We start from the raw sequence: 13046 nt of genomic DNA, 5'->3' as shown, positions 1-13046 counted from the left end.
ACTGGGTCTATCGGGCTTTACCCATTGAGTTTATATCTGAGCATATAGCTACAGAACGTATCAGACATGGTGATATATTTGAAGCTTGTTATTGAACTGCGATTTTGTTGGCTGAATTGCTGGCATCAAAGCCGCTAAAATGACACGCACATTTTAGCGGGGGGTATCAAATTCATCCTGGCGATCAAGTCCCCTCAACTCCACCGAATCTCTGATTATCAACTTCGAAATTTCTTCTAGAACATATTCATCTATATTCTCGAATCCCTCCAAACCTGCATTGATCCGTAGTGTCCCGTGGGGAGGAAGTTATCCGAAAGTTTCAACGGGCAAGATGGTTTGTTCACACTTTGGTTTTTTTCAAGTCGAGCATGGACACATCGTAAACTGATTCTGCTCCTGCAGGTTCACGCTGATGCATCGAATTTTGCCCACGGCATAACAAAGGAGGACGCCTACGAGCAAGTGCTCTGGCAGGCCGAGGGCCTGATTACTGACCAGCGTAACTGGGTTCGTCAAACAATCTCGGTCGCCGGAACTATTGGACTTACCCTCTAACTCATTCTTGTAACAGGTCTGGTATGGAGATTGAGAGCTCGCTGGTTCAGGCCATGGTTAACGGTCCAACAGTAACCTTTCAAATGCTGCTTCCCTATTGTGGCACGCATATAAATCTTTGGAATCACCGAGCAAGGATGTGAACTGGGCTGGTATGTCACAAACCCCAAGTCTCAGACACAACTAGTAACGACGACATGCTGTGTGTGTTCAACTACAGGCTTTTACGTCCTTGACAAATCATCTCAAGATCCGCAGCTCATCCTGGGGCCCTTCCAGGGAAAGGTTGCCTGCCAGACTATCAAGTTCGGCAAAGGTGTTTGCGGAGCAGCGGCAGCGACCCAAGAGACACAGCTAGTCCGAGACGTGGAGGAGTTTCCGGGACATATCGCTTGTGATGGAGACAGCAAGAGTGAGATCGTCGTGCCTGTTGTGGTCACCCAGGACGATGGTTCGAAGAAGCTGGTGGCTATCATCGACATCGACTGCGCTGAGCTGAACGGTTTTGACGAGGTTGACAAGGCCCATCTCGAGCAACTGGCAGCTCTCCTTGCCAAGAGCTGTGACTGGTAGCGATTATATACGAAAGCAACGAGATAGAACTACCAACGCCAAAACCGTGCTGGATTTTTCGTAGATGTTCCTTCTCCCTGTTTGGAATTGAGTATGTGTTGATTTGCGCCGCACCGTCATCATCGCTAACAATACTGTTGTTAACCCAATTCTGTTTCTTACACACTTGTATCGTAAACGGAGATAGTAGTGAAATACAAAACCCTAGAGAGCTACGGTATGACATATGCCTCTTGCATGAAACATAGGCATGCTGCCGTCGGGCGTAATTAGAGTGATAGATTTACTACTTACTCTGCACTCCGTAGTAGTTCAGGAGTTCATACTTGAGACAGTAGGGGTGTGACACGATGTTGTTATCTCCCATGGCAACAAGGTACCTACTAACGCCGCAAACATTCTGCGACATCAAACCCGATCCGGTATCAAGATGATGAAAGGCTGAAATAAGATGTTTCTAGCAAATTCAGCCAGCCAAGGAACAGGATGATGCAGAGTCTAAGTTAGTGGCATCAGCCAGCCAGTGGGTCATTCGGTAGAGCCGATCTCGCCAGGGACATTGCTCCAGCTGGACTCGAAGAGGTTGAGGACCGTTATTCCAACATCGAGAAACAACTAATGAAAGAGTGACATGCTCGTGAGGGAGCAGGGGTCTTTCAACGTCCAACCCATTATCCCGGTTCTGCTTTTGGGTTTACAGGGCGCCTCAGCGGTTCGCCCTTGGGCCCGCAGTCTAGATGGGCCTCTGGAGCGCATGATTATGCTTTCATAAGGTCCTGAGGTTTCCTGTTTGCTTGAGCGGGACTACTCGATTTGCAAAATCGATACATACGGTGAGCGAACTTGGTAGGAAAAACCAAATAACCAAGGCCGTACCGATCATGGTCTGAGCACTTAACCAAGGGATGTCAGGAGATCCTTCATCATTGTTCATCCAAGTTAGGGATACTTGTAACAATATGGAATGAATCGAGCGAGTGGAACGTCAACGTCAGCCTACGGCTTGGCAATCGCGAGTCCGAGGGAGTCTGCATCTGGAGGATTGGATGTACGCAATAACTGTGTGGCTGTGACCATGACTTCGCCAAACACGCGCGTACCATTTCCATTTTCTACATATTCCCGAATGTGGTGTGGTGAATGGGTAAAAGGCAGTGCAGCCATTGGAGGATCATGAGTTCAGCTCGAATGGTCCCTCCTAGGGCGAGGCGAGCTAGGTAACGTATTCAGTTGGAACCATTGGGTCTGCCCGTCTTCGTGCCTGTTCCTGGATTGTCCAAGGCACGGGAGCCACTTCACCTCAGTCATTCCGTCCCTGAATGATCCATGATCCCCTGAATCGGATGAGAGCGGGAGGTCGGAAGAGACATCGACTTGGACAGCATTGCATTGCATTGCATTGATACCTGTAGACTTTGCCCTATCATGACGCGACCTCACCGTCTCTGCTTGCCATCCGCCATCCAATTGTCACTATCAACAACTGCCAAGGACCCAATCCCCTGGACGCGCCAAAACTTTAGAACTCCCCTGTTAATCTGGGCATAGATTCCCTGTAAATCCCCCAGAGGTGTCTGGCGAATAAGCGGCTCTAGGGGCAGATTCACCCCCTGCAGCAGTTGCACCAGCCTCCCCGTTTCCAGCCCAAGCCCAGCCTCCCGCCAGAGGCTCCACTCGAATTGTTCCACAGAGCCCCACTCGACTACCGCTTTCGGCCCCCAACCACACGCAAGACAGACGTATACAACGTCTTGATAACCTGCTTCATCGCGTTCCTGTTCATTTGTCACAGAGAGAGAAGATTTCTTCCTTCTCTTGCTCTCAACACACACTCTCTTGAACCCCAAGGGCTTACTAACCTCACAGCTCCTCTACAACATTCTGGATTGCTCAGGTTCTCAAGAGCAATTCGGTTTGGTGCGGTTTCTGGTCGCGAGCAGCTCTATCTATCATTCCGTCATCGCTTCTAGCTACATTACTCGGCCTGTTTTGTTTTCCAGTCTTAACTCGATTAATTTCATACCCCAACCCAAACACTCCGGAGCGGAAAGTTCACTATTCGAAAGTTTAATTCCACCTCATTCTCGAATTCCTTCTAGCCTCGCCTGGTTCTGCCAGTCAACGCCTTCTGGTCTTTCAAACCTTACCCTTCACATTCTCAACTCTTTATTTGCTGGTCTTTCCGATATCTTTGTTCGATTCAATTTATCTACCAGGCGTCACCTTTGCTTTGCGCTAGTCCATTAGTCGTTCCTGATACCAACCCAACCAACTTTCGAGCTACCCAAATCAAGCTACCTATCTTTGGTCGATAGTAGCAATTGTTCATGTAAACAAACAAACCCGGCCTGGATTTAGCAACCACCTCATTCTTTAACCCTCCACTGCTATCTCTCTCGGGCGCCGGTGCGCATAGCTGTAATGGCAGCCAAGGTCAAGAATCTTATGAGCGCAGCGCACACTGCGGGCATCTTTGCCGACATTGCGGTGGACGGCCCAGAGATTGGAACCCTGGTCGCTATCGTCGATCGGGCCAAGAACTTGCCAAATCGCAAGACGATCGGAAAGCAGGACCCTTACTGCGCAGCCAGATTAGGAAAAGAAGCCAGAAAGACGACGACAGATGTCAGAGGTGGACAAACACCAAAATGGTAAGATCTAGCAGCACCGCGGAGCTAATCGAAGGCAAGTTAAGACTGATCGGTGCAACAGGGATCAAGAACTTCGTTTCACAGTCCATGACTGCCCGGATTACTACCAACTCAAGCTATCCATCTTCACAGACGATAAGCGGACAGACTTGATTGGAGAGTCCTGGATAGACCTCAGAGGAATCATCGTGCCCGGGGGCGGCCAAAATGACTTCTGGCAAACATTAACTTGCAAAGGCAAATACGCTGGAGAGATTCGAGTCGAAATTACTTTCTACGATACTCGACCAAAGCCCGACAAGCCCGCACCGAAACAAAAGCAGATAGCACCCAGCGAACCCGACCAGGGATCCGTTAAGCAAAGAACACCCGTTAAGAGACGTCCTTTGCCGTCCGATCCTGTTACTGGTGAGGCTCCAGCTGTGACTCCCCCAGCCCCTGTTCCAGCTCCAACAACAGCACCCCAAGCAGCACCCCTGGCGGCGCCTGCAGCAACACCTAATGGCCCTGATCACCGCACGCCTGTACGAACTCACGGCAAACAAGCCTCACACTCAGGAAGCTTTGTCCCAACACAGTCCCCTTTGCAAGCTGTCGAGTACAACACACCGCCGTCCCACTCATCGCGCCGTCACACGGAGCAATATCCCCCATCTCCACATGGGTCTGTCCCACAGGAGTATATAACGCCAAATCGTGAGGCACCCCGCCAGTCGCGGAGGTCGATGATTCCTTACGAGGGAGCTCACCAGCAATACGATGAGCGGGAGTATAGCTCAAGATATACACCGCAACAAGAGCTGATGGACCCTCGAGTTCAATACTCTCCTCAACCAGATCAGATGGATCCTCGAGGCCATTACTCTCCCCAACAGGACTCCTATCAGCAGCCTCCGCCATTAACGGATGATCTCAGGCAGTACTCGCCAGTAGAGAATGAGCGTCCTCCACCACCACCCGCCCACAGGAGCAGACACAACAGCACAGGCCGGGAACTTGTGCCAAGAGGAAGCTTCGATACGTCACCAAACAAGATGCCACAGATGAGACATGACGTTTTGAGACATGAAGCTCAGAGACAGTCAATGGTGGCTTATCCTGGACGCCCGGCATTTCGGGCATATGATTCAGCCCCGGCTGCTAATCAATCCACCCCGCTAAACACAAACACCTATGATGGCTTACCGAGACATAGCTCTTATGACGCCAGTTATGATCCTCATTACAGATCTATGCAGCCCACAGTTGAAGATGTCCCTGAAGCCTCAGGTCCACCTGGTCAGAACTTTGCCCAAAATGGCTCACAGTTCCAGCGTTCCGATGAGCTTTGCTTCGATGACAACCCCAGCCCTGCACCTCTCGTCCTGCGGCGATCTCCTGTTCCTGCTTCGGCCCCATTCCGGGACGATTACTCGCCATCGCACGCCCCCCAAGATTACCACAATCCTGAGGACTGGCAGGTGACAGTGTCACCATCTCATGGTCGAGGCTATTCGAGAAACGCTGGAGATAATTCCTATTATCCCCAGAATGGCCAAGGCCATTACCAAAGCCACTCGACTGACATGACTGTCGCGCATAGGCAAAACCCACATAACTATGCCCCGCCACCTCTCCCAGCAGCTCTCGTGCCGGGTTTGGATGCAAACCAGTCTCAAGAATTGACAGATCTCATATATGAGGACCGCCGGCATGACCGAAGGCAGCATTCTCAGAGCATGTCCAGCATGCACACGCCACCTCGAGGACGCCCGAGGAACGAGTCGTTCCAGGAATATAACCAGCCGCCACCCGAGCATTCTTATGCTGTTCAGCCGTACAACCGACGGGCAATCACTTACAACCCGCCGGAGCAACAAATGGTGAAACCTCGCGCCATGTCGCCCGACCCACGCACAAGCCCCAACACACAGCACAGGATCAAGCGTAAATCGGTCAGTCCTGCGCCACAGCTTGAAGATCAGAGGAGAAAGTCAGATATACCTTTTGGACCTGACTCATATGATGCATTGAACCCCAGCCTTGTTTCGTCCAAAGACGGAGCAAGCCCATCACCGGATTTCTTGGACGAGGAGCCAAAGAAAATCATCACATACGACGGACGGGAGATTGATCCTTCTGACCATCTTCCTATGGAGACATGGGCCCCTGAACCGGAGAAGAAGCAACCGGAGTCTACCCCCACCGAAACACGCTCGCGACCTCCGTTATCAGGGGCACAACCAATGCCTCCAAGCACTCGAAGGCCACCTCGAAGTGGGCGTCATTCGATGTCCGCTGTCAACCCGTCTTATTCATTCTCCGACGAACCACGCACACCTCCACAGGCTGGTCGCACACGTCTTCAGAAGCGCACTAACCGCACTTCGGCTGGCAACTCCCCAGCAGCCTCTAGTCCACTGGCTCCAATTTCTAAGGATAATTACCAGGAGAGGGCTCCATATGGAAATGCTTCACTTCGCGGCCTACCCCGTGCAGGAACATGGGACTTTGAAGATGAGAATCGGGGTGCATATGGTGGTCCTCCCATTCCAGCCAAGATTCCTCTGCCCATGATGAGCGGTGCCAACGGCACAGGACAGGAGTTAGCATTAGTGCAGGAGATGCAGCGAATTGATATTGGGACAGGCAGGTCCCGACGCAGGGGAGGATATTAGTTCAACAAAGGTAACGAGACCTAGAGGGAATGTATAATATTATATCCACGGTGGTAATGATTTCGGCGTTGGAATAAGGCAACACTTGGGAGGGTGCGTAAGGTAACGTTGGAGTCTTGTGCATTCATATTGAGAAAATTGTTCAAAATTAGAAACCAATTCTCATATATACCATTAGATTTATTTCATTCGATGGTCGCCCTCGCTGCCAAGCACAAGGACTAGGCTAGCCACATGATATGACAAAGTCTGATGATGGATTTCCTGCTGAAGCTCCATAAAAAACACCTCAGGGTACCCAAGGTACGATATCTATAATACCTTTAGTTACTTACTTACGTTCTCTCTTTTAGTTGACAACGTATCTTCACTGCATGTACTTGGGCGTTTTTTGTCAGGGGATAGTCTCAAAAGAGAATTAATTGTATGGGTCTACGAGCAGTGGAGCTGACGCTAGGTAAACGATGTTAACCAAAAGGGGTTAGCAAAAGCTCTCAAGTACCTAGGTACCTAAGCCATCAGAATTCTTTATCTTATCAGGTTCTGAAAAAAAATCATAGCGACCTTCGAGGCAGTTGAAATCTAAACACCACCACAGTGAAAGCCCGTCATCGCGATACTCGACAATGGCTGCTCAGGTGGGACCTCTGCCACAGCTTAAGCTGCCTTCGGGCCCTACGCCAATCACTGCGGAACAACGATACTGGAAGACCTTCAAGAACCAACTTCTGATCCCGTCACCAACATCGTATCCCGTCGTTCACATCTCGGCCAATAACGATTCTTTCGCAGTCACCACAGGCACACGCATTCAGATCTACTCAAATCGGACGCGCAAGCTTCAAAAGACTATTACACGCTTCGGCGACGTTGCACGTAGCGGTGAGATCAGGAAAGATGGAAGGGTACTGGCGGCTGGTGATGATACGGGAAAGATTCAAGTCTTCGATGTCAATTCTAGGGCGATCCTCAAGACATGGACGCAGCATAAGCAGCCAGTCTGGACAACCAAGTTCTCACCGACTGAGCTGACGACCTTGCTGAGCGCAAGCGACGACAAAACTGTGCGACTTTGGGATCTCCCAAGCAACGACCCGACCACTACATTTGTTGGTCACTCAGACTACGTTCGATGTGCGAACTTCATGCCTGGCACTATGTCCAACATGATTGTCTCCGGAAGCTACGACTCGACCGTCAAGCTTTGGGACCCCAGGGCAGGAAGCAACAGTGCGGTCATGACTTTCAAGCACGCTGCGCCTATTGAACACGTGCTGTCTATGCCTACCGGAACCGCAGTGCTTGCAGCTGCGGGTGAATCGATCAGCGTTCTCGACCTTGTTGCCGCACGCCCTCTGCACATGATTACCAACCACCAGAAGACAGTCACTTCTCTCAGCCTCGCGTCCAATGGCCGACGACTTGTCAGTGGTGGCCTTGAGGGTCATGTTAAAGTCTTCGAAACGACTGGATGGAACGTTGTCTCGAGCACCAAGTATCAATCTCCCGTCCTGTCTGTCAAGGTTATCCCGTCCAGTGATGATACCGATTCAAGCGACCGACATCTAGCAGTTGGTATGCAGTCCGGTGTTCTTAGTGTGCGAACCCGCCTCACCGGAGCCGAGGCCAACAGAGAAGCCGAACGGGAGAAGGAAATGGCTGCTCTGGTTGCTGGGACCATTGAAGCCCATGACGCCAAACGTAAGAAGCGGAAGAGGAGAGTTACTGCTGCAAAGAAGTTGGATATGGTTGGCGAGGGGGCCGATGTTGTCATCGCCAACGAGTCTCGCACGTACAAGAAAAAAGAGCGCCCGTGGCAGAGTGACCTGCGACATGCTCGATATGCGCGTGCACTCGATCAAGTCCTCGACAAAGACTCACCTGAGCATTCCCCCCTCAACGTGCTCACCCTACTCCTGGCCCTCCGCCATCGCAGCGCTCTCCAAGATGCCTTGGAGTCTCGAGACGAGCACACAGTTCAGCCCATATTGAAATGGGTTTGCAGTCACATCTGCGACCCCCGTTATGTTAGCGTCTGCGTAGAAGTCGGTCTCCATCTTCTCGAGCTCTACGCAGAGTTCGTGGGTGGTTCAGCAGAGCTGCATGAAGGCTTTAGGACTTTACACCGCCGAGTTAGGGTCGAGGTGGAGAGAGCCCAGGTAGCATGCCAAACCGGGGGTATGCTTGAGAGCCTAATGGTCGGGACGCTCTAATGGACAGGCACGAAGCGTGTGGTATTATATCCCGAGGTTGCTGGGCTCAGTTTGCATTGCGCGTGGCGTTACGGCGGATTAAAATGGGAGTATTTGGATGTGAACTTAGTACGAGGCCTAGGCTTGCGCTTGGAAGAGCGGCCGAAAGATTGAACGTTAGATGTGTGAGGTTGATATTCATGGAATCGCTATATCTACGCCATACGACTTATTCACTCTGGTGCACACCGCGCCTAGATATCCGATTTGGTTTCATCACATTCAGTTTCTTGTATGTGTATGTGTTTTGAGTACTGTATCTGTTTGCCATGGGCATATGTAACCACATTTATCCCTCAAGAGACCGACCATCTTTCAATGGCTTTATCCCCAAGGTCAGGCCGTGCTCAAAGTCAGAAGTTTTCTTATGCTCCGGGTCCCAGGCAGGTAAGCAAGGGAAAGGACCAACCTAGTAGTTATTGGAATAACATATTTGCCATGTTGTATCGCTGGCAAGCAAATGCCCCCTAACTTTACGAGGCCACTTCTTCCCCACTTTCTTCTTTTTATTTTGGCCTCTGATATATTCTCACTTGTTCATATCTTTTCTTTTCTCTATTTATGGACTGATCTCTCAAAGCAAAACATCCAGCGTCCTCGTTGCCGTGGACCTTTTGAGGACGGCATAAAGATCCTTCGAAACTCGTACCTGGAGCAGAGACCTTTTGCACTCGGCAGTGGGGGATTTACTGGACAGGAGCTTTTTGTGGTCCATGAAGAATTGTTGATGCGGTAATGCCTCGCTGAGGCGATACTCAATTTCGATGGTAGGATTTCCTCGAAACGCTTCAAGAGCACTATCTGATCTAGCACGAAAGGGGGGCTCTTAGCTCTTGCACGCTTTATATGATGCGGAGTAGTTTCTCGATAAATCCAAGCGGAGAGATCGTATGATTTTGGTGTTGTCTTCTCCAGAAACCTTCAGAATATCTTTGCGCATGCTATGCGGATGATGACAGGGAAGCGAGTCCCCAGCAGGCTATTCGTCTACAGCATATGATACGACAAGTCATTACAAGCAGCAGAAAACATGCTGCTCTGATCGATTCCGTCACCTGGAGAAGCTCAAAGGTGAACTAACAGAATCGCAATGAGAACAATGGATCATACTGATACTTGGTAAGTGCTCATGTATTTCCGGAATGGGATGCAAAACTCATCCCGAGAACTCTCAATCGATGTACCCTTCAAAGCAGGTTGGCCATATCACTCGCAATATCATCACGTCTTCCGTGCCGCTGAAGAGAAAGCCTCCTCTGCTTGGCGCAACAGCGACACGAAAATGGCCAAGACATCCGCTGTCGCTCAACAGGTTCTCGATCTTTTCCAGCATGTCCATGGCAACAAGGGCTTTGGCGTTCCTGGCATCAATGATCCGGTCAATGAACCAACTGTGGTTCCCATCACGAAGTACAACAACCCGGCGCCTAACGGGTACCAGAAGGCACCGAAGTTACAGTCCAAGGTTGGCCAGTTGGGCTCGAATCCACTCCTATTACTGCAAAGTTTGCTTGGACTGCAGGCCAGAACAAGCTGGCAGACGATGCTGCTCGCCGAACATCCAGGGCCCGCCCTGACAAGGTGCTTGCCTGCAGCCTGCCGGAAACAAGAGTCTGGCAATCTCTGACGTGTGATCGACGCGGAGCCTGTTGTGACTCAGACCCGGGGTTACTCTATCGCCTCTAGAGTCGACGTGGCAATGGCTCACCATCTCGATACCTTCAGAGCTCGCCAATTTGAAAAACAGCCATCCGGTGCGTGTCTTTACATGTCTCTCTGAGCTTGCTCGTGACATCGCGCACGCTGACAAGCAAACTTGGTAGGGGGCTATCGCAGCCTGGAACGAGATGAGGAAAGATCCCGATGCCTTCGCCGTCAACTGCGTCAAGCATAAAGCAGTGCCCCGACAAGTTTGTCGCTCGCGTCCTCCTTTAGAACAGAGAGTTTGCAAACATGCAACAGTATCTAACTCTATTTGCCATCAAATCTGCCATTCAGTTCAGAAGGTGGAGCAGAAACATCATACAATATTTATGATAAAGCTGTCCCAAGGCTATCCTAAGGCGATCATAAATTTATGGCTTTTAGGATCCTTCGGATATGAACCCCATCTATTTTCCTGCTGAACCTCGCTCTCCCGCGATAATCCGGATTGGAGCGCTAGCCGGCGTCTGGCAGGAGGACTTGGACTTGGATAAACGCAAAACATCATCTAAGCCGCCAACGCGACCGTGAGTCTCGATCTAGCACCCCTAATGAAGTCTGGCAGCATACCTTGGCCGATTCTTATTTGTCTGATCCATTCCAGGGGTAACAAGGGCCAGAGAAGGGCCAGCGAATGGCACGGTGAACTACTCAAGCAAGACGAAGCTCGCAAGAAAGGTCAACCGGCATATTACACTGTTACTATTAACAAGGCGTTTTCTCTGCAGTTCAGCTGGAAAGATGCGAAAGGAAAGATCGGTGCCTTTGACTAGGTTAAACTCCAGCCTGACTGGGACATGACTCAAGCCGAATTCGAAGCCAAGTTCAGACACGATTTATACTGGGGGAACGCAATGAAGTCTTCCAACCGCGACCTTACTATCGCTACGGGTCGCTCCATGCTACGAAAGTTCGCTGCGGCTAAGGCAAAGGGCTCAGCCTTCCGGCTCGGTGGCGTACATCTGCTCAGGGGCCTTATGGCGAAGCTGCTGATCCGGGATGTCGACGATGCCACAATCGCGAAGATTGAGGCATATGGAGCGATGTGCGCGCAGAGAATGGCCGCTCCTTGATCACTTGCAGTCCCCTTCACTTGAAGTTTCTGATACTAACGAATGCTGGGTTTGACATGACTGGGAAATGGGTTTATTGGTTGGTATTACAGGGAAACTGACCACATTTGAGATTTGAGACTCGGATTTCTTTTTCTGTTTTCTGTTTGCTGTTTTCTTCCTTCTGTTTGCTGGGTTTTGTTTCTTTGCGATATCATGCTTCCGGTTAAAAGGAAATGGGTCGAAATCGGGTTCCGTCATTTGGTGTTTTGGGCAATTTCACAGGAACGACAAAATGGGGCAGCACTCATTTCGGGAATGGGAATATCACTTCGGGTAGCATTGAGAATCAAAGGGTTGTTAACGACTATAAATTCCAAGACCATAATACTGACTGCTGTCATCTCAAGTGGCATAGGCAAATACATGCCTTGCCTACCATGCATGGCGTTTGTACATCATAGTCAGGAGATGAAGCACTACGTGTACAATATGCAAAAAAAAAAAAAAAAAAAAAAAAAAAAAAAAAAAAAAAAAAAAAAAAAAAAAAAAACTCATACATATCATGACAGTCCATCTGCCCTTTACCAGACACCATCGTCAGCTCCATCGTCGCCCGCCTGATCATGCTCGTCAGTCTCAGCATCCTGGACGTCTTGGTCCTTCTTGACCTTACGAAGCCCTCGCATAGCATTGCGAAAGGCCTTGCGCATAGCGTCCTTGTGTTTGTCGGGCCTAGCAAACGCTTCCTCACGAGTGGTGCTGTTCTTCTTGGATCGCTTCGAGTCGGAGAAGTTGACACGTGGAGGGTTGAGAACATCTCGCTGAATGCCATCGTCAGCAGTGATCGGTTCGGATGCGGATGTCGAGATCGCGTCCTCCTCCGCGCGAGGACAGTTGCGAGTCGCATGGGATGCTCCATCGCACCGAACACACTTCGGCTTGAATTTGCACTCGGTAGCGATGTGACCGGGCTGACAGCAGTTCTTGCACATAAAGTACCAACGGCAGCGGTCCCTGAGATCGATGACTGCACTTCGTTCCTCGAGGAAAGCAACGAGGTGGTTCAAGGGCCACTCAAGGGGAGTCCTCTTGCCCGGACCAATCGCGGATTAGCCAAGACGAGCGCGAGTCGTAGCGGCACTCATGCGAGGGGCCTCGTTGATGAAACCCTTCTTTACGGTGCGCACCAAGTCGAGGATGACGACATCCGCTTCATGACTGGGTGAGTCGTCAACAGTTTGGACTTCAACCAGATCCTTAGGGACTTCGGCCTCGGTCAATTGTCGCAGCAAGAGATCATACAGACGTTTCTGTTCTTTGTATGGAGCCAGGATGAGAACAGACGCGCGCTTGGAGAAGTCACGAGCGTCGACGAGAGCTGCATCTCGATAGAGCTGGACGACGAGCTGCACCGTGAAGTTGGCCTTGGCATTGGCGGGGTTTGAGATGCTGTTTCCACCCTTGGACTCTTCAGCGTTGTCAGGTCGAATCAACAATGTCATCGACAGGCAGCCCCATGAAGACACTTGAGAAGCATCTGTCAACATCCAGAGTGCCATCCATACAACTGTATATTTAAGCGAGTTGAGCCGAAAG

At 50.5% G+C, this 13046-nt stretch overlaps 5 protein-coding genes across 5 annotated transcripts; 4 read left to right on the top strand and 1 right to left on the bottom strand.

The window, feature by feature from the left end:
• Positions 1-581: 581 nt before the first annotated feature.
• FMAN_07640 (uncharacterized protein) lies at positions 582-1131 on the top strand (the record flags this gene model as incomplete). The annotated part of the gene is made up of 3 exons (XM_041831289.1): positions 582-629; positions 695-710; positions 779-1131. The coding sequence occupies 3 exons, from the start codon at positions 582-584 to the stop codon at positions 1129-1131; spliced, it is 417 nt and encodes a 138-aa protein (XP_041681866.1).
• Positions 1132-3552: 2421 nt separating this feature from the next.
• FMAN_07639 (uncharacterized protein) lies at positions 3553-6439 on the top strand (the record flags this gene model as incomplete). Its single annotated transcript, XM_041831288.1, has 2 exons — positions 3553-3782; positions 3844-6439. The coding sequence occupies 2 exons, from the start codon at positions 3553-3555 to the stop codon at positions 6437-6439; spliced, it is 2826 nt and encodes a 941-aa protein (XP_041681865.1).
• Positions 6440-7065: 626 nt separating this feature from the next.
• Positions 7066-8652, top strand: FMAN_07638 (uncharacterized protein; the record flags this gene model as incomplete). Its single annotated transcript, XM_041831284.1, has 1 exon — positions 7066-8652. The coding sequence occupies one exon, from the start codon at positions 7066-7068 to the stop codon at positions 8650-8652; it is 1587 nt and encodes a 528-aa protein (XP_041681864.1).
• A 1321-nt stretch (positions 8653-9973) lies between these two features.
• On the top strand, positions 9974-11468 carry FMAN_07637 (uncharacterized protein; the record flags this gene model as incomplete). Its single annotated transcript, XM_041831283.1, has 5 exons — positions 9974-10156; positions 10515-10601; positions 10780-10922; positions 11000-11154; positions 11203-11468. 5 exons carry the CDS (start codon positions 9974-9976, stop codon positions 11466-11468), a joined length of 834 nt encoding a protein of 277 aa, XP_041681863.1.
• A 563-nt stretch (positions 11469-12031) lies between these two features.
• Positions 12032-12952, bottom strand: FMAN_07636 (uncharacterized protein; the record flags this gene model as incomplete). Its single annotated transcript, XM_041831282.1, has 2 exons — positions 12032-12538; positions 12638-12952. The coding sequence occupies 2 exons, from the start codon at positions 12950-12952 to the stop codon at positions 12032-12034; spliced, it is 822 nt and encodes a 273-aa protein (XP_041681862.1).
• Between the last annotated feature and the right edge of the window lie 94 nt (positions 12953-13046).

The sequence above is a fragment of the Fusarium mangiferae genome, assembly GCF_900044065.1.
Source record: "Fusarium mangiferae strain MRC7560 genome assembly, contig: FMAN_scaffold005, whole genome shotgun sequence".
Classification (NCBI taxonomy): Eukaryota; Fungi; Ascomycota; class Sordariomycetes; order Hypocreales; family Nectriaceae; genus Fusarium; species Fusarium mangiferae.
This window is presented reverse-complemented; position numbering and strand designations above follow the sequence as displayed.